Source organism: Erinaceus europaeus, chromosome X (assembly GCF_950295315.1).
Source record: "Erinaceus europaeus chromosome X, mEriEur2.1, whole genome shotgun sequence".
NCBI lineage: Eukaryota > Metazoa > Chordata > Mammalia > Eulipotyphla > Erinaceidae > Erinaceus > Erinaceus europaeus.
Genome location: NC_080185.1, coordinates 84,630,784 through 84,653,669, shown reverse-complemented (window position 1 = coordinate 84,653,669; position 22,886 = coordinate 84,630,784). Strand labels below are relative to the sequence as shown.

At 42.9% G+C, this 22,886-nt stretch overlaps 1 protein-coding gene across 1 annotated transcript in view; it reads right to left on the bottom strand.

The window, feature by feature from the left end:
- FGD1 (FYVE, RhoGEF and PH domain containing 1) overlaps positions 1-22,886 on the bottom strand; it is a 68,862-nt gene that overhangs the window by 38,464 nt on the left and 7,512 nt on the right. The window contains exons 2-3 of the mRNA XM_060183395.1: positions 506-679; positions 62-239 (exon numbers count right to left, since the gene is read on the bottom strand). Coding sequence (XP_060039378.1) covers positions 62-239; positions 506-679 — 352 coding nt within the window. The remainder of the gene's footprint in view (positions 1-61; positions 240-505; positions 680-22,886) is intronic.

Below are 22,886 nucleotides of genomic sequence, written 5' to 3'. Positions count from 1 at the left end.
ATCCTTCTTGTTATAAGTTCTACCCTCACCCCCATAGGTCCCCTCCAGGGACTAGACTCACCGTTCAAATTTCTCAATCAGTGAGGACACTGCTGCAGAACTGGGGCTTGAGTCCACTCTGAGGGTCAAGCCCTTAGCCACTCGAGGGTCTGCAGGCAGTGGGCGGGATGGTGGAGGGGGGATGGGCTCAGGTGGGGCGAGCAACCTGGACATCTGCAGATAGCTAGGCTTTGGTGGCACTGAAGAGATGGACAAAGAAAAAGAAAAAGATATTGTTGAGCTGAGTTTGGAGGTGGCTGACATGCTAAGCCCATGAGTCCCTCTACAACCCCCGACTCTTCACCTTTGCCCCAGATAAGCACAGAGCAGGTCTAAGGTGAGATCCCAATATGTACACATTACTCAGACCATAGTCTTCTTCTAAACCACAGCTCAACCCCTGACAACACTTCTCCCCTCTTCCTTCTCTAGGGCAATCTTTCTGTTTCTTTCTGGAACTACTTACCCTGTGGCTTTGGTCCTGGTGCCCGCTTCAGTGGTGAAGGACGTTGGATGGGGCTTTCAGTTGGGGGACCTGGATCTGAGCGAAGCCGTTGGGGACCTTCTGGATGAGGCTCAAGGTTCTGACCAGGATCAAGGGACAAACTTTTAACCAGGATCCGGTTTCCTTGGTGCAGCCCTGTGGAAAGGGATAAGTGAGTGTAAAACAAACCCCCCTAAGAGGACTGGAGAGTTAAATATCTTAGCAGATATCTGGAGGGTCAGGCTTTTCTGACCACACTGATCTTCCCCCTCCCCCCCGCCACACCTCCCTTTTGAAGATTTTTCATTTGTTCATTAATGAGAGAGCAGAAAGGAAAGGAGAGAAAGAACCAGAGCATCACTCTGGTACAGGCACTGCTGAGGATCAACTCAGGACCTCATGGCTGAGAGTCCAACACTATCCACTGAGCTACTTCCTGGGCTGAGCTGATTTAAGAAGTCCCTAACCTAACTGTCAAACAGGGAGACAGACCCAGGGCTGCAGCTGACTGTTTTCATCAATAGAAAAGAGATTTTTGTGATTAGCACATTGATTCCTCATCATGGGGCATTATTGATAAGAGTATAAGCTGGCTTGCCTGGGACTAAGTACCTTATGGTTTGTGATCATATTTCAACCCTTGCTTATATGTTTAAAACTAATAAACTTATTTTCTTTCTTCCTTTCTCTTTTCCTTCCTTCCTTTCTTCCTTTTCTTTCTTTTTTTTTTAATTCTATTTATTTATTCCCTTTTGTTGCCGTTGTTGTTTTATTGTTGTAGTTATTATTGTTGTTGTCGTTGTTGGATAGGACAGAGAGAAATGGAGAGAGGAGGGGAAGACAGAGAGGGGGAGAGAAAGACAGACACCTGCAGACCTGCTTCACCGCTTGTGAAGTGACTCCCCTGCAGGTGGGGAGCCGGGGTTCGAACCGGGATCCTTATGCGGGTCCTTGTGCTTTGCGCCACCTGCGCTTAACCCGCTGCGCTACAGCCCGACTCCCCTTTTCTTTCTTTTTTACAATTTTAATCTTTATTTATTTGATAGACACAGCCAGAAATTGAGAGGGGAGGGGTGATATATATAGAGACAAACAGACAGAGAGACACTTGCAGCACTGCTTCACCACTTGTGAAGCTTTCCCCCTGCAGATGGGGACCAGGTCTCAAACCTGGGTCCTTGCGCAGTGCAACATGTGTGCTCAACCAGATGCGCCACCACCCAGCCCTGCTTCTTCTTTCTTTTCTTTCCTTCCTTCCCTTCCTTCATTTCCTCTCCCTCCCCACCCCCTTTTCCACCAGGATTATCACTAGGTCTCAGTGCCAGCATTATGAATCCACTTTTCCCAATGGCCATTTTTTCCTTTTATTTATGTTTTTTTTGTTTGTTTTCTTTGATAGGACAGAGAAACTGAGAGGAGAGAGGTAGACAGAGAAGAAGACAGAAAAAGAAACACCTGAAGATCTGCTTCACCACTTGTGAAATGTCCTCTCTGCAGGTGGGGAGTGGGGGTGGGGGTTTAAACCTGGGTCCTTCCGCATGATAACATGTACTCAACTGAAGGCACCACCACTTGGACCCCTAAAACTTGTTTCTTAAGATCCTGAGGATAGCTGGACTCCCTTGTTTACAATTTTATACAGCTGGATGTGCTTCAAAATGATGAAACTGGGGTCCAAAGGAATAAACCACCTGTCTTGCCATATGACTCATATTTGAGTCCCAGTATCACTTGGGAGTGGGGTAGCTCTGGTACCATGTCTCCCCCCTCCCCCCATGTCTATATGAATGAAAAAGCAGACTTAAAGTGGTGGAACTTTCTGTATGTGTGAAACCCTGGGCGTCAATGAGATGAAATAAAATGAAAACCTGTATCTTATAAGGAAAAGTTTTGATTCTTAAAACGCCAGCTTCTCATTTATTTTTATTACCCTCCTCTACTTCCACACCCAAACATACCTGATCACCAAGAGTGCAGGTCACAGGAGCAGCTCTAAAACACCAAGTAACTTCAGAAAATAGAGAGGCCTTCTAGTATTGCTGTTCTTTCTTCAAAGTAGGCTCCCTAAACTCTCTTCTGTCTTTACCTTTGGAGGAGATGACAGCCATATTTGGGAGACAAGATTGGTCTGGAAGACTGGGGAGCTAGCACAGTGGTTATACAGAAAGACCTGATATACCTAAGTTTCCAGGCTCAATCAATCCCCAGTACCTCTAGAAGCCCATAGTTTAGCAGTGCTCTGGTAAAAACAAAATATAAAACAGCCTGGGAGATAGATAACATGTTGGACCCTCAAATCAAATCATAAGATTCTGAGTTCAATCCCTGGCAATGCATGTGCCACAGTGACACTCTAGTGTTCTAGTTCTCTCTCTCTCTCTCTAACAAGTAAATATTTTTAAAAAGATTAGGGGCCAGAAAATGGCACCCCAGGTTAAGCACACACATTACTATGCACAAGGATCCAGGTTCAAGCCCCCAATCCCTATTTTCAGGAGGAAACTATCTGCATGAGTGGTAAAGCAGTGCTCTCCCCACCAATATCTCCCTTCCCCCTCTCAATTTCTCTCTATCCTAATATATATATATGATCTTGAAGGCAGAGGGGGACCCAATGTGTCCCAGGGTAAGAGTGTGGGACTCAGCTGGGCCTAACTTAGCAAGGAGCTCTGGGACGTCTGAGGATAGAGCATGAAAGACCAGAATGGCAGACAAACTCTGGATGGCAGGCTGAAGAATCAAACAAACATTCTTTAGGCAGAAAGACCACTGTGTAGAACAATCTGCAGGCAAACAGATGTGAGCATGAGAAAGCAAGTGGTAGGCAAGAGCTCCCAGAGCATATGATCTTGGTTTTTCTGTGCCACAGCCATATGGCTTCTCATAGCTACAGAGGATCTATCACCTTAGATCACATAGTTTCATACATAACCATTCACAAATGGACACACTCAGTAACAGAAATGTATGATGTAATTTTCTCTGTTTCACACAGCTGGAAGGCCATATACAGTTAAAACATCCTGTCACATGTTATCTGCTATCACACCCCTGAAAGCTTGATCACATAGCCAGAAAGACCCACGGTCACTGCCTCATGTACCATCACATAATCTAAAAGTATTACACACACCAGCAAATATTGTCATGAAGAGCTACAAAGACACAATCATGCAGCGGTATGCCTAACACTCCACACACACAGCCTCACACAACAATCACTTAACCACTTATATGTTCTCTATACTCCACACACTTGATTGTACCATGTCACTGAAATATACAGTGACATTTATACTGTCTCACAATTTCAGGGAAATGTGGTCTCAAATATACTATAACATTCCCACAACTGCAAGTTTTCAAGTCTCACAGGGCCACACATGTCCATCATGCCATGTCAAATAATTTCACACCATGGCAAAACAGCACAAAGTCATGCAAACTACCTCATACTCAGTCACAGATGTGCAGTATCACTTATAATATCATACTCTAGAAACACACATGCCCATAGTAACCTTGGATCTTAGGGACATGGGCATACACACACTTTGACACTTGTTCCCTACCCTAAATAGTCATGGTGTTACATGTAGTCTCTATTACAAAAGTATACATCAATGTAATGCAGAAACACCCTATCAGGCCACATAGACAAAAAGGTGCAGTTTACTTCAGTCTCTCAGACCCAGATGAGTGGACCAGCTCAACACACAGGGTTCTAGTAGTTTCCCTGGGTCCCTGAACCCAACCTTGTCACATGCCAGTCAAGCAGAAATTCAGAGGACTCTAGTCAGGCTCCCTTCCTAGCCCTGTTGCTCCAGACCACAGGTGGAGTCCCCTGTCTTAGCCTGTGCATTGCTTTGGGTGCTGTTTCCTCACTTTCTTTCCCAGTTGAACAGGCAGGGCCCAGGTGGGAAGGGAGGAGGCTCTTCTGGACTCACCTGGGCTGCTTACTTTGCCTAGCTCAGCACATCCAGCCCTGGTCCTGCCCTGTTCCCCCACCCCCTTAGGAATGGGGTTCAGGAGGATGAATCACCTGGAAGGCAGTACAGGTAGAGACAGTGTTCCACAGACACATGGCCAGAGAAAGTGAGAGATACAGAGTGGCTGGCCAACAGGGCCAGAGATCTAGAAAATAAAGCCAGGCACCACTGTGTAGAGACTCTTCTCAGAGATACACAGGTTCCACAGACCCAATTGCTCTAGTTTGTCTCTTAGGGTATGGAGAAGCACCCCAGATATGTCTTTTATGCTTTCCATTGGCACCACCCCCATCCCCACCCCCATCCATGCAGTAAAGTATGGCCTTGCCTAGGGCTTCTCTCCTGCTTGGCTGATTTTCCTGGTGATACCATACCACCCTCCAGGGCACTGCATAATAGATAGAGCTGAATGGAATTTAAATATTATGTAACTCTATGGGTTCCCAGGTAAGAGACAGAGATTGTCACCCCAATTTCTGATGAAGACGGCAAAGAGAGGGATAGTGACTTGCCCAATGTCACATAATAGGTTAAGGGTAGACTTTCAGGCAGATTGGCCCTGGAATGGGCTCTTTTTCTTTATTTTTTAAAAATCTATTTGTTATGGACTTGGAAGATAGCACACTAGTTATGCAAAATGACTTTCATGTCTGGGATACCAAAGGTTCCAGGTTTAATCACCCAGTACCACCATAAGCCCAGAGCTGAACAGTGCTCTGGTAAATAATAATAAATTAAATGTATTTGCTTATTAATTAATGGTGGGAGAGAGAGAGAGAGAGAGAGAGAGAATCAGAGCATCAGTCTGGCACATGTAATGCTATGGATCAAACTTGGAACTCAACATTTCATCCATTGTACCACCCTCCCGACCTATTGTACTCCTTTTTCAACACTGCCCTCCAAGGGGGACCAAGGAAAGAAGGGAGCTAGGAGGGCCATGGGCATCACTCTGTGCTACTCTATGTGTAAATGTGGCTACGGAGGGCAACACTGCCAACAACCCTACCCATTGACACATTAACAACCTAGCCCCTGCTGCGTTGGAGAAAACTTCAGTCCTTTGGTATATTTCCCTCTTTTCCTTTCTTCTTCTGTGTCCATCTTGCTATCTGAAAAAACAGGCCCAATGAGGTAAATCCCTGGAGTTGAGAAGAAAAGGACACACAATTGCATTGGAGTTAACAATGAATATTGTCTTAGGATAAGCATAACTAGAGGAGAGGGTATAGCTCAGGGGCAGAACATTTAACTGCAGATCAAGAGGATAAGCATAACTCATGAACACTTATATTAAACAGTTACTATGCTACTGAAAATTATTTGCTGTATATGTGAAATTCACATCTACTATGGGAATCAGGATGGAGGGAATTCCAGTGATCCTAGTCAAGGAGTGTTTTGAGTTAAGGAATAGATTCAAACCTCTGAGGCAACACTAGGCAGCCAGGGGCTCCAGGTTTTAGTTGGTTTAAGTCTCAGGAATGCTGTGGGATCTACCCAATTCCCTACAATAGACATCTGAATGCTCCAGACAGTGGCATTAGCTTAAGGATAATCATGAATCTAGTGCTATGATTAAAAAACAAACAATATGGATCGACCAGTCAACACCCATGTTCAGCGGGGAAGCAATTACAGAAGCCAGACCTTCCACTTCTGCAACTCACAACGACCCTGAACCCTGAGTCCATACTCCCAGAGGGATAGAGAATGGAAAAGCTATCAGTGAAGGGGATGGGATACGGAGACGGGGTTGGGGGGGTGGGGGTGGGGGGTGGGAATTGTGTGGAGTTGTACCCCCCTATCCTATGGTTTTGTTAATGTCAACTTTCTTAAATAAATAAATAATAATAATAAACAAGAAAACAAAGATGAAAGACAGTAATTTGGGCAGAGGGTAGATAGCATAATGGTTATGCAGACTCTCATGTCTGAGGCTCCGAAGTCCTATGTTCAATCCCCCACACCACCATAAGCCAGAGCTGAACAGTGCTCTGGTTAAAAAATAAAAGAAAGGATGAAAGAAAGAAAGTAATTTGACTGTCCCAAATAAAGGTGGTATGACCATACTGAATATACCGCATGGGTTAAGATGTGCCATCTTCATTAGGAAGAGCTTAAATTCCAACACTGTCATTTACTTGTGTCGTCCTGAACATGCCTCTTCATTTATCTGTGCTTCAGTTTTCCTTGTTTGGAAAATAAAATAATAATCACAATTCTCTGATTTTGAAAAGTCCCAGACAATGAAGTGAATGGCTTAGTGAAAGCCCCTATGCCCCTATTCAGATTCTGTTTAAAGCTAGGAAGATAGTAAGTACAATGGTTATGCAAAAGGCTTTCATGCCTGAGACTCCGGGAAGAAAAAAAAACACCACCAAAAGGCAGTGCTGAACAGTGCACTGGTTTAAAAAAAAAAAAAAATATATATATATATATATATATATATATATATATAAATATAATAAAAAGCTGTGAGATACGTGTCAAGAAGCAGAAGAGTTATTAGTTTTTTCCTATGACAATGGAAAAAATTGGGGTATTACTTGTAGAATAGGTCTACCTTCCAGTTAAATTTGAATACAAAGACTCCTCCATTCACCCATTCCCAGGAGAACCTGACTTTTTGCTTCTTTATCACCTTCTTCTGGGAATTAGATCCCAGTTTCCCCCCTTCCTTATCAAGTATCACTCCCTCCACCTCCTACCCAAATCTAGCTTTAGCTTCATCTCAGCATAGTTAAATACCCCATACTAGAAATCAGCCATTTGTGAACTTGGGAGTAGCCACGGTGAATTTGGGAGTAGCTTCACAACTTTGGACAATTTTCCATCTAGTGAGTAGAAGAACATGTTGCTCTTCATGTGTGATATGCTAGAAGAGACAGAAGCTGTGCCCACCACTCAGCCTTTTTGACTCCCAATGCATGCTTGTTTCTACAATCCCCAAATTTCTGCCTTTCTAGGCTGAGAAGTATGTCTCAGGGACAACTGGAATTCCTATGGGTGGGGCGGGGTGAGGTGGGGTAGGGTGGGGTGGGGAAAGGCAACAAAGGGAGTGAAGAAGAACAACAGAATGAAATGAAGTGCCTCTTGGGAAGTCAGCTGGTGGATGGGGGTTGGGCAATCAGCTTGGAGAAGAACAGGGTGTAAACTGCCTCACTTTCCCACGTGTTGCTCCTTGAATATGAGGTCCAACCCAGCTGCCTTTCTCCACCTTTGTGATCAGACTGGACCCAAGCCTTGCTTGGCCTAGCAGATGCTGTCTCTGAAAGTTTAAAGCACAAAGTTCTGTTCAGCAGGAAAAATACAGGAGTACTATCTATAGGAGCCCTATGGGTAGATCAAAGGTTCCTTCCAAAAAGAAAAAAAAAAGGTTTCTTCCCTAAAACTGCTTTTCAGAGCTTAAAGACTGCAGAAAAATGAAGGAACTTTCTGTAGAGTAAAAGCCCTTTTTGGAAATTTTTGGAAAGTGGGAATCATTCAAGTAAGGAGTTTCCTAAAGTGTGTTTTCTCCTGCAAAATGGAGACACTTTCATTAAAATAGAGATTGCTTTGATTAAAATAATAATAATAAGGCCCTTTCTGTAAAGGGAAGAAGTTTCTCTTAAGTGGATGGGCAGTCTGTAGAGCCTGTAGACTGAGGAGAATCTTATAAAGACCCTTTCATAAAATGGATGACCTTTCTGTAAATGAAGGACTCTGTCAAGCTAGAAGACTCTACCAAAAAATGGAATAACTTTTTTTTTCCTAAAAAGAGCACTTCTGTATAGTGAAGGGTTCTTCTTTAAGGTATGGATTCTTGGGGCATGGTGGTGGCACACCTGGTAGGTATGGCATATTACCATGTGCAAGAATCTGGGTTCAAGCCCCTGGTCCCCACTTGCAGGGGGGGTAAGTTTCATGAGCAGCAAAGCAAAGCTGCCTCTCTCTCTCTACCTCCTGCTTTCTCAATTTCTCTGTCTTTATCCAATAAACAAATAAAATATTAAAAATATAGTTTGGATTTTTATATAAAGTGAGATCCTGTCTGTAAAATGGGATAGTATAATGTGATAGGGGATCATGCAAAGTAGGGCAAACTACTTTTTAGGGTGAACATACCTCACCTAAAGCTAACCTCCTCCTACACATATAGATAATTGTCACCTTGCAGTAATAGGACCCTTATTTTGAAATCTTCAAATATTCTGAAGATCACAAATCCAGGCTTTATGTGGAATACCCTAATTTTTAAATATTTTATTTACTTATTTTGGATAAAGACAGAAAGGAATTAAGAGGGGAGAGGGAGATCAAGAGGGAGAGAAAGACAGCTTCAGCACTACTTCACTCTTGAAGTTTCTCCCCTGCAGGTAGGGTCCAAGGGCTTGAATCTGGGTCTTTGCTCACTATAATGTGTTCACTCAACCATGTGTGCCACAACCCAGCTCCAGAATACCCTAATTTTAAAAACAATGAATACATCAAATGAAACTTAGGAGTCAAATTGAATTTGTGGGCCACCACTTTGCAATGTCTGAATCAGACAGTCCTTAATGGTCTTTTCCACCTAGGCTATTTATATTACACCCTATCTGACATGCTCTAGCCCTTTAGCAGCAATCTTTTTTTATTATTTTTTAAAATATTTATTTATTCCCTTTTGTCGCCCTTGTTTTTTTATCATTGTAGTTATTATTGTTGTTGTTATTGATGTTGTTGTTGTTAGATAGGACAGAAAGAACTGGAGAGAGGAGGGGAAGACAGAGAGGGGGAGAGGAAGATAGACACCACCTGTGAAAGTACTCCCCTGCAGATGGGGAGCTGAGGGCTCGAACCAGGATCCTCACATGCCACGTGCACTTAACCCGATGTGTTACTGCCCGACTCCCAGCAGCAATCTTAAAGGCCCCCTCTCCCACCACCTATAAGGGCTCAGCTTCCTCTGAGCCTGAGTAGGCTCAGGGAGTTGGCACATGCAATACTTGTCAGAAACTTTCTGAACTAGAATTTGCCTATTATCTGGGTCCAGATCACATTCTTCTTTGTGCAGAATGTCTGGAGAAGAGAGCAAAGGATTGAAAGAATGTTCAGAACCTTCTGAAACTCAAAGTATTTGCTTTGCTAATGGAATACATACAGTCTGGGGATTTAATTGTGTGCTCAGCATCTACTTGGAGCTAGGTAATATGTCTGTGATTCCCTGTATGCCATCTTCCTAATAACCTGGTGTACTATTAGTTCCTCATCTCTCAGATGAGGAAAGTGAGACACAGAAAAGCAAAATAATTTGCTTATAGATTCACAGCTAGATTTTTTTTTTAGCTTGGACTGGATTCCAAGTGTGTCTGCCAGAATCACAGAGCACAGCCCCAGTCAATGTTTGCTGAACTGGGAAATAAACTGTATTTGGAGAGGAGTGTAGCAGAGGTCCAGTAGAGGACTTTCTAACAGGAGTAGTTTCTCAGTACAGTCATCCTGAATGAGGTATATTTATTTCAGGTATAGATGGGCTCTGAGTGACCTTGCAGTCAAGGAAAGAAAAATGAACAATGGTAAAGATGTTTAAGGAACACAAAGTCCCGGGTTTACAAGGTTGTGTTCCAAAGCAGGAAGAAAGGGCAGTAACGCCCAAAAGATATGCAGGTACTCCCCTCCTTCCCTGAACCACCACCACCAGCAAGACACATATCCATAGAGGGATAGAGACAGAGAGACAGACAGACAGACAGACAGACACACACACACACACACACACACACACACACATACACGGAACTACAGTCAAATGGGAGCACAGGCAGCCATCCCTCTTCCAGACACTTCTGCAGTGTGGTCTTGGCCATCTCCTCCCAGAGACTCTGAACCCAAGGCCAAAGAAGGACGGAGGTAGTGGTTTCACCCACAGGGAGGAGCTGGGGACTTCAGAGGACAGGAAAGGAAGGGAGTGGAGCTGCATCTGGGAGCACTAGGAATAGTAATTACTAGTGCTGGGGCTGCCACCCTTACTGTGATTTCCCTTCCTTCCAGAACAAAGCCACTAGGGCATGTCCCCTCAGACCCTTGCTGTGATCTCAGGGATCCTAACTCAGATTTTGACCAGAGGTCTGGTCAAATTTGAGAGTTAGTGATAGATTTTTCAGGGGGAAAAAAAAGACAGAAGGTACTAGGTACAGATAAGGAAGGACAAGACAGGAAAACTACAGAGAATCAGAAACAGCTAGAATGAGACAGAAAAAGGGAAGGTGGGGCAAATCAAGAAGGGAATGAGAGTGAAGGATACAGGCTCAAAGAGGTAGAGGGGCAGGGACAAAACGGGCAAGTCAAAGTTATTTGTAGAACATAGCTACAATGTGCTATGATGAGTGCTATGAACTTTACTTGTGGGATTTAATTCTTACAACAACCCTGGGAGATGGGAATGACAATCCTATTTTATAGATGAGAGAAAAAAAAGCTTAGAGAGGTGTAAGGAGACTTCCCTAAGGTCTCAGGATGCTAGAGGTGACAAAGCTGGGTCAAAGAGGAACCTCAGCATTTACTAGAAACTACCAGAAGCATGTGGCTAAGAAAATAAAGAAAAGAGAAGAGCAGAAAAGGAAAGAAAAAGAGAGATCCATGAAGGAATTCACTATAGACAGAAGCAGTTGAAGAGTCTTGGAGACTGGAGGCCCTAAAGGATACATAGTGAAAGGACTCATAGCCCCCCACCACCACCCAGGGTGGGGGAGGGGACAGGTCTACACCTGGATTGAATTATAATGGGGTGCCTACCCAGGGGAGCCAGGGAGAGATGGAGTGGAGCAGGGAAGTTGAAAGCAAAAGCAAAGTGAGCTGAGGTGGCAGCCTGGAAGGTGCATAAAAGCTACTTGGGAATATGTCTGCCAGTCCAGGCGCCTTCCCTTAGTGACTTTAACCCCTTTCCTGCAGACTACAAGAAAATTAATTTAGAGGGTTAAACTAAAGTTGTTTTGTTTTGTTTTTAAGAGAACACAGTTCCATGCCAGAGGTGATAGCTCAATAGTAGACCTCAGGACTTACAAGCATGAGGTGCTGAATTCTATCCCAAACACTGCATATATCTGAGTGGAGTGATGCTCTGATATGTTCTCTCTGTCTCTCTCTCTTCTTAAATAAATACTTTTAAAATTGAAAGGAAAAAGGAAACTGTTTTCTTCAATTCCAACGATCCTTTAAAGGGCTCTACTTGCTGTCAGGGTTAGTTGCAAACTCTGAAGCCAGGAACAACTCAGCTTGAGAGTACTTCCCCACCCCCATCCTGCAGATACAATGGCTTCTTGTTTGTTCCTCGAAAGTGCTTGCTTCAGCCTGGAGCCTTGGCACCATGTCTTTTCAATTTCAGTTTGTCTTTACCTCTGGACTTCTATCTATTCTTCAATTCCCAACTCAAGTGTCTTCTTTTCCCTGCCAGCACCCTTCTTGTATTTTTCTGTAACATCTGCACTTGGAATTATGTCTTCCTTGCTAGAAACTCCATGAGGACTTAGATTGAGATGTCCTGCTGTTCATCCAGTAGCTATTAGCACAAGACCAAGCACACTGTAGGAACTCAATGTATACTTATTAAAGAAATGCAATCCAAAAATTAGTAAAGTCATGGGCCCCATGGAATATACCTAAATAGACTTCCTAGCTTTTTCCAAAATGGAGACCCCCAAATGTTATATTCTTACCTCTAGGCTCCTGATTATTAAACAAATTGTTCTGCTTTATCTCTTAGTGTTTTTCAGCCACCGAGTTGAAGTTGTAGATGCTATTGTGGAGGGCCAGAAGGTACCTGGAAGGTACAGCCCAGGAAATGGGAGTGGTGACAGGTGTGGCTTAGAAAGGTGGAGGCAGGGGATGGGTGTTGAAAGGTAGACCTGTGGGCATGGCTCTCTGTCCAGGTCATCATGTGAATATTTGCTTCTCTCTCTCTCTCTCTCTCTCTCTCTCTCTCTCTCTCTCTCCCTCTCTTTCTCTCTCTCCTTAATGTGAATGTTCTTAATTTTCCCAAATGAAATTTAAAATTCCTGAAAATCTCAACAAAGAGTTGAGGAGAGAGCATGATTTTTCAGGAATTTTAAAATTTATTCGGGAAATTTGAGAATATTCACATGTTAGGACATGAGAAAGAAGCAGATTTATTATTGTTATTGATTTATTTATAAAATTAAAAATATGGACAAGTGGTCTGGGAGGTGGTGCAGTGGCTAAGGCATGGGGTCAAGCATGAGGTCCCAAGTTCGATCCCCGGCAGCACATGTAACAGAATGATGGCTAGTTCTTTTCTCTTCTCCTATCTTTCTCATAAATAAATAAACAAAAAAAAATATATCAACAAAACCATAGGATAAGAGGGGTACAGTTCCACACAATCTCCACCACCAGAGCTTCGTATCCCACTGAGAAGCAGATTTAATACATGGATGACCTTGACAGAGAGAGGGCCACGCCCACAGTTCTACCTTTTAACACTCATGCCTCACCGCCACCTTTCTAACCCACACCTGTCACCACTCCCATTTTCTGGGCAGTACCCTCCAGGTACCTCCTGGCCCTCAACACTACCATTACACCAACCTGACTTCCCTGGGAAGATGACCTCACCAATATGTCCTGGAACCCCATCGCTCCAGAGCCCTGTCCCACTAGGGAAAGATAGAAATAGGCTTGGAATCGCTTCTCGGTCTTTTGGCTAAGATCAAGTGTAGAAATAGGCTTGGAGGGGAGTCAGACGGTAGTACAGCAGGTTAAGCTCATGTGGTGTGAAGCGCAAGGACCTGCTTAAAGATCCCAGTTGGAGCCCCCCTGCTCCCCACCTGCCAGGGAGTCGTTTCACAGGCGGTGAAGCAGGTCTGCAGGTGTCTCTCTTTTTCTCCCCCTTTATGACTTCCCCTCCTCTCTCCATTTCTCTGTCCTATCTAACAACAACGACATCAGTAACAACAATAACTACAACAACAATGAAAAACAACAAGGGCAACAAAAGGGAAAATAAATAAATATGAAAAAAGAAACAGGCTGGGAGTATGGATCGACCTTCTAACACCCATGTCTAGCGCAGAAGTAATTACAGAAGCCAGACCTTCCACCTTCTGCACCCCATAATGATCCTGGGTCCATATTCCCAGACAAATGCAACAATTAGGTCCTGCATGTTACAAATGCGGAAACTAAGGCCTGAGAGACTAAGGGCAGTCTGGGGGTGGGGTACATAGCATAATGGTTATGCAATGAGACTTTTATGCTGGAGGCGCCGAAGTCCCAGGTTCAATCGCCAGCACCACCAAAATAAACACACACACACACACACACACACACACACGTGAAGCTGCACCCCCCCAAAAAAAAGGCGACATATCAAGCCAATAGCAGAATTAGTAGGGCTGGGGTTCCCTATGCTCCTGCCCTATATATAGCCTTGTCTCCAGTCTTGTATGTGCTTTTTAAAACTTTAGATTTAAAAGAAAAATGTTTATTTTATGAGAAAAACCAAAGCATATTTCTTAAAATTTTATTTTTCCCTTTTTGTTGCCCTTGTTGTTTTTTATTGTTGTTATAGTTATTGTTGTTATTGATGTCATTGTTAGATAGGACAGAGAAATGGAGAGAGGACGGGAAGACAGAGAGGGGAGAGAAAGAGACACCTGCAGACCTGCTTCACTGCCTGTGAAGCAACTCCACCGGGGGCTTGAACTGGGATCCTTATACCGGTCCTTGCGCACTTTGCTACTCAAGACAGAAAGACACCTGCAGCCCTGCTTCACCACTTGTGAAGCTTTCCCCCTACAGGTGAGGACCAGGGGCTTGAACCTGTGTCCTTGCACACTGTAATGTGTGTGCTTAAGGAAATGTGCCACCACCTGACCCACAGAGCATATTTTTATTGAAACTTTTTATTAGTGATTTAATAATGATTGACAGTATTGTGGTATAAGAGGAATACAATTCCATACAATTTCCACCACCAGAGTTCCATATTGCCTCAGACCAAAGCACAATAACATGTGACCAAAGCTCAGGCATATGCTATGGAAATGCATGCAAGGACCTTGTGTGTGAAAGGAATGCACTCAACTTGACCAGCCACCTCTCCAGCCACCCCTGTATGTGTTTTGAGAGATGTGATGCCTTTTGGAGGTATGATGCTTTCCAGATCCAAAGAACTGACTATTATAACTGGAGAGGGACTGGACTCAACTACTCTAAGGGTATCTGCTCTCTCTAGAAAAGAAGACTGAAATTAAATCTGTGGGGATAGCCAATGACAGTCTGAGTTGTCTGTCATCATTCCAAACTGGTCCTAGTCCCACCCAGTCAATGGCCAGCCAACTCCACATCTGTCTAATAAATTTAGTTAACTGGACCTTGGAAGCCATGTGTATATGGGACAGTGAGCTACTAATCAACCTTAAGGGAGCAGGCAGCTCTCCCATAGGGACAGAAACACCTGAAAGGTCCAAGAAATGAGGCTGCAATTTGGACATTTTAATTCTTTCAGTATGGCCTAGAGGTACTTCCCCCTCCCCCCATACATTTTGTTGGGATTGTCTGGATGGCCCTACCTGACTTTTCCCATGCACTCTCCTGAAATCTCAAACTGCCCTTCAGTATCCACAGCAGAATCTACTATGCCCTCCAGTCTCAAGCCCCCTCTTCTCTTTTCCATAAGCAACCTATGCCTTTTATCAGTTCCTGTTCCCACTAACCATCCCACCTGAACTACCTTCCATGTTCCTTTTTGCTCTATAAATCTTGCTGACATAGAGCTCTTCCTTAGGACCAGGCTCTGTACTTGATGTTAAGTATGCTAGTGTTTCCTCTGCCTATGGTCCAGACAACAATTATATTCCAACTTAAACTGCCAAATAGCAGTTATTGAGCATTGGGCATAGAGAGTAAACTGAGGCAGCCAGTGTTTCTGTGGGTGAAGGGTCAACTCACTTGAGCTTATAGACTCCTTCAGGGTTTGTGAGGGAGATTCATATAATACCCTAGGAACAGGGCCTCAGAGATAATATCTAAGCCTTCTCTTGGCCCCTAATGACAATGACTAAAGGGAATGGGGTTCAAGCTCCCAGTTCTCCTCTGCAGGGAGGAAGCTTCACAGGTGAAGTAGTGTTAAAAGTGTCTATTTCTCCTTCCCTCTCTATTCCCCTTTCTCCTTCCCTCTCTTTTCTTTCTCCTTCCCTTTCTACCCCTCCTCCCTAATTCTTTCTGTCTCTATAAGAAAGAAGAAGAAGAAGGAGGAGGAGGAGGAGGAGGAGAAGGAGAAGGAGAAGGAGAAGGAGAAGGAGAAGGAGAAGGAGAAGGAGAAGGAGAAGGAGAAGGAGAAGGAGAAGGAGAAGGAGAAGGAGAAGGAGAAGTGGTGACTAGGAGCAGTGGAGCTGTCATGCCCCAGTAGTAACCTTGGTGAAAAAAACTGATTCTTAGGTTTCCACTTTAAAAATCTAGACAATGGAGATGGAGTCTAGAAATTACTTTTTAAAAATTACCAACAGGGTTATCACTGGATCTCCGTGCCTGTACCATGAATCCACCACATATGGTGGCCTCTTTTTTTAAATATAGAAACAGAGAGAAATTGAGAAGGAAGGCAGAGATAATAGGGAGAGAGAAAGAAAGAAAACTGCAGCATCACTTCACTTCCTGTGAAGTTTCCTCCTTGGAGGTGGGGGTAGGAGGTATGAACCTGGGTCCCTGCACATGACAATATGCACACTCTACTGGATACTCCACAGTCCGGCTCCATCACATTAATTTTTTTAAGCTAATGAAGAATTCTTTTTATTTTATTGTATTTATTTCATTGTTGTTGTTACTGATGTCGTCGTTGTTGGATAGGACAGAGAGAAATGGAGAGATATGGGGAAGACAGAGAGGGGGAGAGAAAGTGAGACACCTGCAGACCTGCTTCACCACCTGTGAAGCAACTCCACTTCAGGTAAGGAGCCGGGGCTCGAATCAGGATCCTTAAACCGGTCCTTGCGCTTTGTGTCACATGTGCTTAATCCGCTGCGCTACCACCCAACACCCTTAATGAGGAATTCTAATGTTCACCCAGTATGGGAAACTCAAAACTAGATGATGTCCTGGAGGTCTTTACAGTTCTTTGAACCCCAGGTTCCAAATCAGAAGAAGCAAATCCTTCTTTCTGCTACTCTCAGTTGACTCAGTCTCTCTACTACACAGAAAATGCTTTAGCATCAGCTAAAACTGTTTCTTAAAAAAAAAAAAAAAACTATTTATTTAGAGACAACCAGAGCATCACCCTAGCACATGTGGTGCTGTTTTTTGAACCTGGGATCTCGTGTCTGAGAATACAACAACTTAACCATTGTGCTACCTCCTGGATCACAAGACAAAACTCTTTATTTTATTTACTTATTTATTTATCTTTTTTTTTTTTTTACCAGAGCACTGCTCAGCCCTGGTTTATGATGGAGAATTAAACCTGGGACTTTGAAGCCTCAGGCATGAAAGTCTCTTTATATAACCATTATGCTATCTACCCCCACCCCAAAACTCTTTCTACCAAACGAGGATCAGGCCCTGGATTCTGTCCCCACCTAGCATCTAGAACAATGCTCTAGGTCTCAACCCTGGAAATTATCTCCAAATCTTTATGCAAAAATAAAGGGGGAAACTACTGTTCACCTCTCTGAAAGCTTTCTCATTGGCAGACTGGATAGATTGATTATACAAAATGATTTTCATCGGGCGGAAGGTAGAGGGCATAATGGTTATGCAAACAGACTTTCATGCCTGAAGCTCCAAAGTCCCGGGTTCACTCCTACACACCATAAGCCAGAGCTGAGCAGTGCTCTGGTTAAAAAAAAAAAATGATTTTCATGCCTGAGGCACCAAAGTGCTCAGGTTCAATCTCCAGCATCACTATAAACCAAAGCTGAACAGTGCTCTGGCTAAGAAAAAGAAAAAAAAAAAAAAAAAAAAGAAAACAACTGGGAGTCTGGTGGTAGCACAAAGCGCAAGGACCAGTGTAAGGATCCCGGTTCGAGACCCTGGTCCCCACCTGAAGGGGAGTTGCTTCACAAGCGGTGAAGCAGGTCTGCAGGTGTCTATCTTTATCTCCCCCTCTGTCTTCCCCTCCCCTCTCCATTTCTCTCTGTCCTATCCAACAATAATGACAACAATAATAACTACAACAATAAAACAACAAGGGTAACAAAAGAGAATAAATTTTTTTAAAAAAAAAAAAGGAAAAAACAAAAACTCTCTGGATGCTCACCGAGTCACTGCCACAACCCAATGAAGCTTTAGGGTTTATTTATCTGGTGAATGGCATAAAATCAATCACAAAAGATCTGTGCATAGAAAACTACATGGGGTGGTCCGGGAGGTGGCGCAATGTTGAAGCTTTGAACTCTCAAGCATGAGGTCCCGAGTTCGATCCCCAGCAGCACATGTGCCAGAGTGATGTCTGGTTCTCTCTCTTCTGTCTTTCTCATAAATAAATAAAATATTTAAAAAAAAAAACTACATGAGGGAGTCAGGCAGCGGGTTAAGTGCATGTGGTGCAAAGTGCAAGGACCGTGTAAAGATCCCAGTTCGAGCCCCCGGCTCCCCACCTGCAGGGGAGTCAGTTCACAGGTGGTGAAGCAGGTCTGCAGGTGTCTTTCTCTCCCCCTCTCTGTCTTCTCCTCCTCTCTCCATCCTATCCAACAATAATGACAACAGTAACTACAACAACAATAAAACAACAAGGGCAACAAAAGGGAATAAATATTAAAAAAAAATAAAACTACATGGAAAGAAATAAAAGAATACACAAGGAAACAGATCACACTTACAAGCTGGAATAATTAAAAATAATTGAAATAACCATCTTACCCAAAGGGATATAGCAATTAGCACAAAAAACCGAAGGATCTTCTTTAAAGGAATAAAGCAAATGCTACAGAATTTTTATCTAGAAACATAAAAGACCCAGAATTGACAAAGATGCCCCAAGGAAAAAAAGAGCAAGACCGGAAGCATTCACATTCTCTGACTCAGAACTATATTACAGGATTATAGTAATCAAGACTGTGTGGTACTGGAACACAAATGGATACCTAGATTAATGTAATATAATTGAGAATCCAGAAATATGTCTTCATACATATAGACAGTAAAACTAGACAAAATGGTCCAGAACACTAAATAAAGAAAGGAAGGCTGAGGAGACAGCATGGTTATGCAAAAGGTTTTCCTGACACAGACTCTGAGATCCCAAGTTCAGTCCCCAATACACCATAAGATAGAGTTGAACAGTGTTCTACTTTTTTTATATATATCTTTCTTTCTGCATCTCTCTTTCATTAAAAATTAAAAAATAGAATAATTTGAGAGAGAATGATTTTGGGGAGGCTGGGGAGACAGCATAATGGTTATGCAGAAAGACTTTCATGCCTGAGACATGTTTCTCATTAATAAATAAATAAATTAAATAAATAAAATCTTTAAAAATATTTTTATTTATTAATTGAGAGAGAGAACAGAGTACGGCTCAACTCTGGCTTATGGTGGTGCTGGGGATTCAACCTGGGAGTATGGAGCCTCAGGTATGAAAGTCATTTGCAGAACCATTATGCAAGTCCATAATAGAAAGAGAAAGAGCCAGACATCATTCTGGTACATGTGCAGCCGGTGATTGAACTCAGGACCTCATGCTTGAGATTCCGATGCTATATCCACTGTGCCACCTCCCGGACCACATAAAAATAATTTTTAAAAAAGACAAAAGAGACCAGGGGTGACACCCCTGGTGGAATGCACACATTAATTATTGTGTAAGGACCTGGGTTCAAGCCCTTAGTTCCCACCTGCAGGAGGGAAGCTTCATGAATGGTGAAACAGTGCCGCAGACATCTCTCTCCCTTTCTCCCTGCGCCCCCTCTCCTCTATTTCTCTGTCTCTATCTAAAATAAATAAATAAAAGTATAAAATATAAAAGGAGAAAAGTGCAATTAAAAATTATAGAAAAGTGGTCCTGGAGGTGGTACAGTGGCTAAGGCACTAGACTGTCAAGCATGAGGTCCTGAGTTCAATCCCCAGCAGTACATGTACCAGAGTGATGTCTGGTTCTTTCTCTCTTTCTCCTTTCTCATTAATAAATTAATAAAATATTTTATTAATATTTTATAATTAATATTTTTGATAAATTAATAAAATCTTTCTCTCCCCCCTCTGTCTTCCCCTCCTCTCTCCATTTCTCTCTGTCCTGTGTGGCAACAATGACATCAATAACAACAACAATAATAATCACAACAACGATAAAAACAACAAGGGCAACAGAAAGGAAAATAAATAAAATATTAAATAAAGGACTTCCGGGGGCAGGGCTACAGAGCAGCAGCAGCTGTGTTTCTCTCCTCTCCTCTCCCAGGTCAACTAGGAAGACCAAAGGAGACCACCTGGGACCGCAACAAGACAGGACTAGAACGACTTCAGGAACCCACCAAATCACGGCCACCAGGTTCCAGATGCTAGTAGCATGATGGCGACCAGACTTCCCTGGACAGACAACCCCACCAATGTGTCCTGGAGCTCGCTTCACCAGAGCCCCACCCTATTAGTAATAGAGAGAGCCAGGCTGGGAGTATGGATCCACCTGTCAATGACCATGTTCATCGGGGAAGCAATTACAGAAGCCAGAACTTCCACCTTCTGCATCCCACAATGACCTTGGGTCCATACTTCCAGAGGATTAAAGAATAGGAAAGCTGTCAGGGGAGGAGATGGGATACGGAGTTCTGGTGGTGGGAATTGTGTGGAGTTATACCCCTCTTATACTATGGTTTTATCAATGCTTCCTTTTTATAAATAAAAAAAAACCTCAAAGAAATGAACCTACTATATGACCCAGCAAGTTCTAGCCTAGGTCTCTAACCAAAAAACACAGAAACACCTACCCAAAGAGGTTCTAAATACACCTATGTCCCTGGTAGCACTATTTGTAACAGTCAAAATTTTAAAACAATCCACAAGTTCAACAACAGATAAATGGTTAACTAAATTATACTTGCAATAAAATATTACATGGATATAAGAAACAATGAAGTGGTCTGGGAAGTGGCACAGTAGATAAAGCATTGGACTCTCAAGCGTGAGATCCTGAATTCAATCCCTGGCAGCACATGTATCCAAGTGATGTCTGGTTCTTTCTCTCTCCTCCTATCTTTCTCATGAATAAAGAAATTTAAAAAAAAAAACTTTTTTTAAAAAAAGAAAAGAATGAAATCTTCTTTTTGCTATGACATGAGAATAACTGAAGAGAATAATGTTGAGTGAAATAAGCCAGAAAAAGGATAAATACCAGATAATCTCAAACATAGATGGGACCTAAGAAACAAAGTAAGGGATAATATAAGGTGAAACCTCAATAGACTGTGGTCTATCACTGCTAATCCAAGGACTCAGAAGGGGTAACGAAGTGGTGCTAAAGTAGAGTTGGGGGATCTATTGCTCTACAGTGGAAGAAGAAGATGGTTTGGTGGAAGGTGAGGTGTAGACACGTATCTTAGGGATATGTGTAAATGTACTCCTGTGACAACAAACTCCTATAAATCAACATTTCCTCAATAAAATATTAAAGTTGAAAAAAATAATCATGGGGGCTAGGAGGTGGTGCACCTGGTTAAGCGCACACATTATAGTGCGTAAGGACCCAGGTTCAAGCTCCTAGTCCCCACCTGCAGGGGGAAAGCTTTACGAGTGGTGAAGTAGGGCTGTAGGTGTCTATCTCCCTCTCCCTTCTTAATTTCTCTCTATCCAATGATAAATAAATTAAAAATTAAAAAAATAAGGAAGTCCACTGTTGCTAGTAGACTCATTAAAAAAAAAAAAAGGAAAAAAGTATCCCTCCCTACCTCCCTACACAAAGAATTAGACAGGATATGTAAAAAATAAAAAGCTCTCTGAAACAATTCAAAGTTTTTTTAATGGATGAACTAGAACTATTATTTTTATATCTATTATTATTATTTTAAAGATTTATTTATTTATGGTGTCAGGCAGTAGTGCACTTGGTTAAGTATACATGCTTCAATGAATAGGACCCAGCTATAAGCCCCTGGTTCCCACCTACAGGGGAAAAACTTCACAAATGGTAAAGCAGTGCTGCTGGTGCATTTCTCTCTCACACTCTTTTTTTAAAAAATATTTTAATATTTATTTATTTACTTATTCCCTTTTGTTGCCCTTGTTATTTTATTGTTGTAGTTACTGTTGTTATTGATGTCGTTGTTATTGGATAGGATAGAGAGAAATGGAGAGAGGAGGGGAAGACAGAGACGGGGAGAGAAAGACAGACACCTGCAGATCTGCTTCACCACTTGTGAAGTGATGCCCCTGTAGCCAGGGGCTCGAACCGGGATCCTTATGCTGCCAGTCCTTGTGCTTTGTGCCTCCTGCGCTTAACCCACTGCGCTCCTGCCCAACTCCCTCCCTCTAACACTCTTATCTCCTCCTTCCCTCTCTTGATTTCTGTCTCTATCCAAGGAAATAAATAAATACATTTATTTATTTAATATTTATTTATTTATGACAGAGAGAGGAGGAAAAGACAGAGAAAGAACCAGAACAGCGCTTTGCCACATGCTGAGGATAGAATCTGGATGTCATGCACTCTCGAGAATTCAATGCCATCCACTGTACCCCGCCACCCCCACCCCCAACCCACCCCGTCCCAGAATTATCTCTTTTTTATAGCACTCCCCATATGTCACCCAAGAATCATGAGTCAATGGAAGTCCTAAGCAGGCTGAGGTAGGAAGTCAGCAAGCACACCGGGGCTCTTAACATGTGGACTAAAATGCTTTGTACCTTTAATTGAATCTATTTCTCACATACATGCACATGAATACACACACACCCTATAACTATCAACTCTGTGATCTGGGAGGTGGCGCAGTGGATAAGGCACTGGAATCTCAAGCATGAGATCTTGAGTTCAATCCCTGGTAGCCCATGTACCAGAGTGATATCTGGTGTTATTTTTTTCTCTCTCTTTCTCTCTCCCCTATCTTTCTCATGAATAAACAAATTCGAAGAAGGAGGAGGAGGAGAAGAGGAAGAAGCAAGTCACTAATTTCTACTCCTGTGCTGTCTGAGCAGTGGGGGAGGGGGGCCTTTACACCCCATGCTGCTGTGAATCACAAGACTGAGTGCCTGTCTTGCCAGAGTTTGAGTAATAACTCTGCCTCCTCTTCAGTATGCTTTCTTTCATTAAAAAACAAACAAACAAACAAAAAACGATGTTAGGGGCTGGGAAATAGTTCACCCAATAAATCCCACTCTTTACCAAGCATGAGGATCTGGGTTTGAGTTCATAGCACCACACGAGAACATCATGTAGCGGAAGTTCCGCAGTTGGAGTGGTGGAG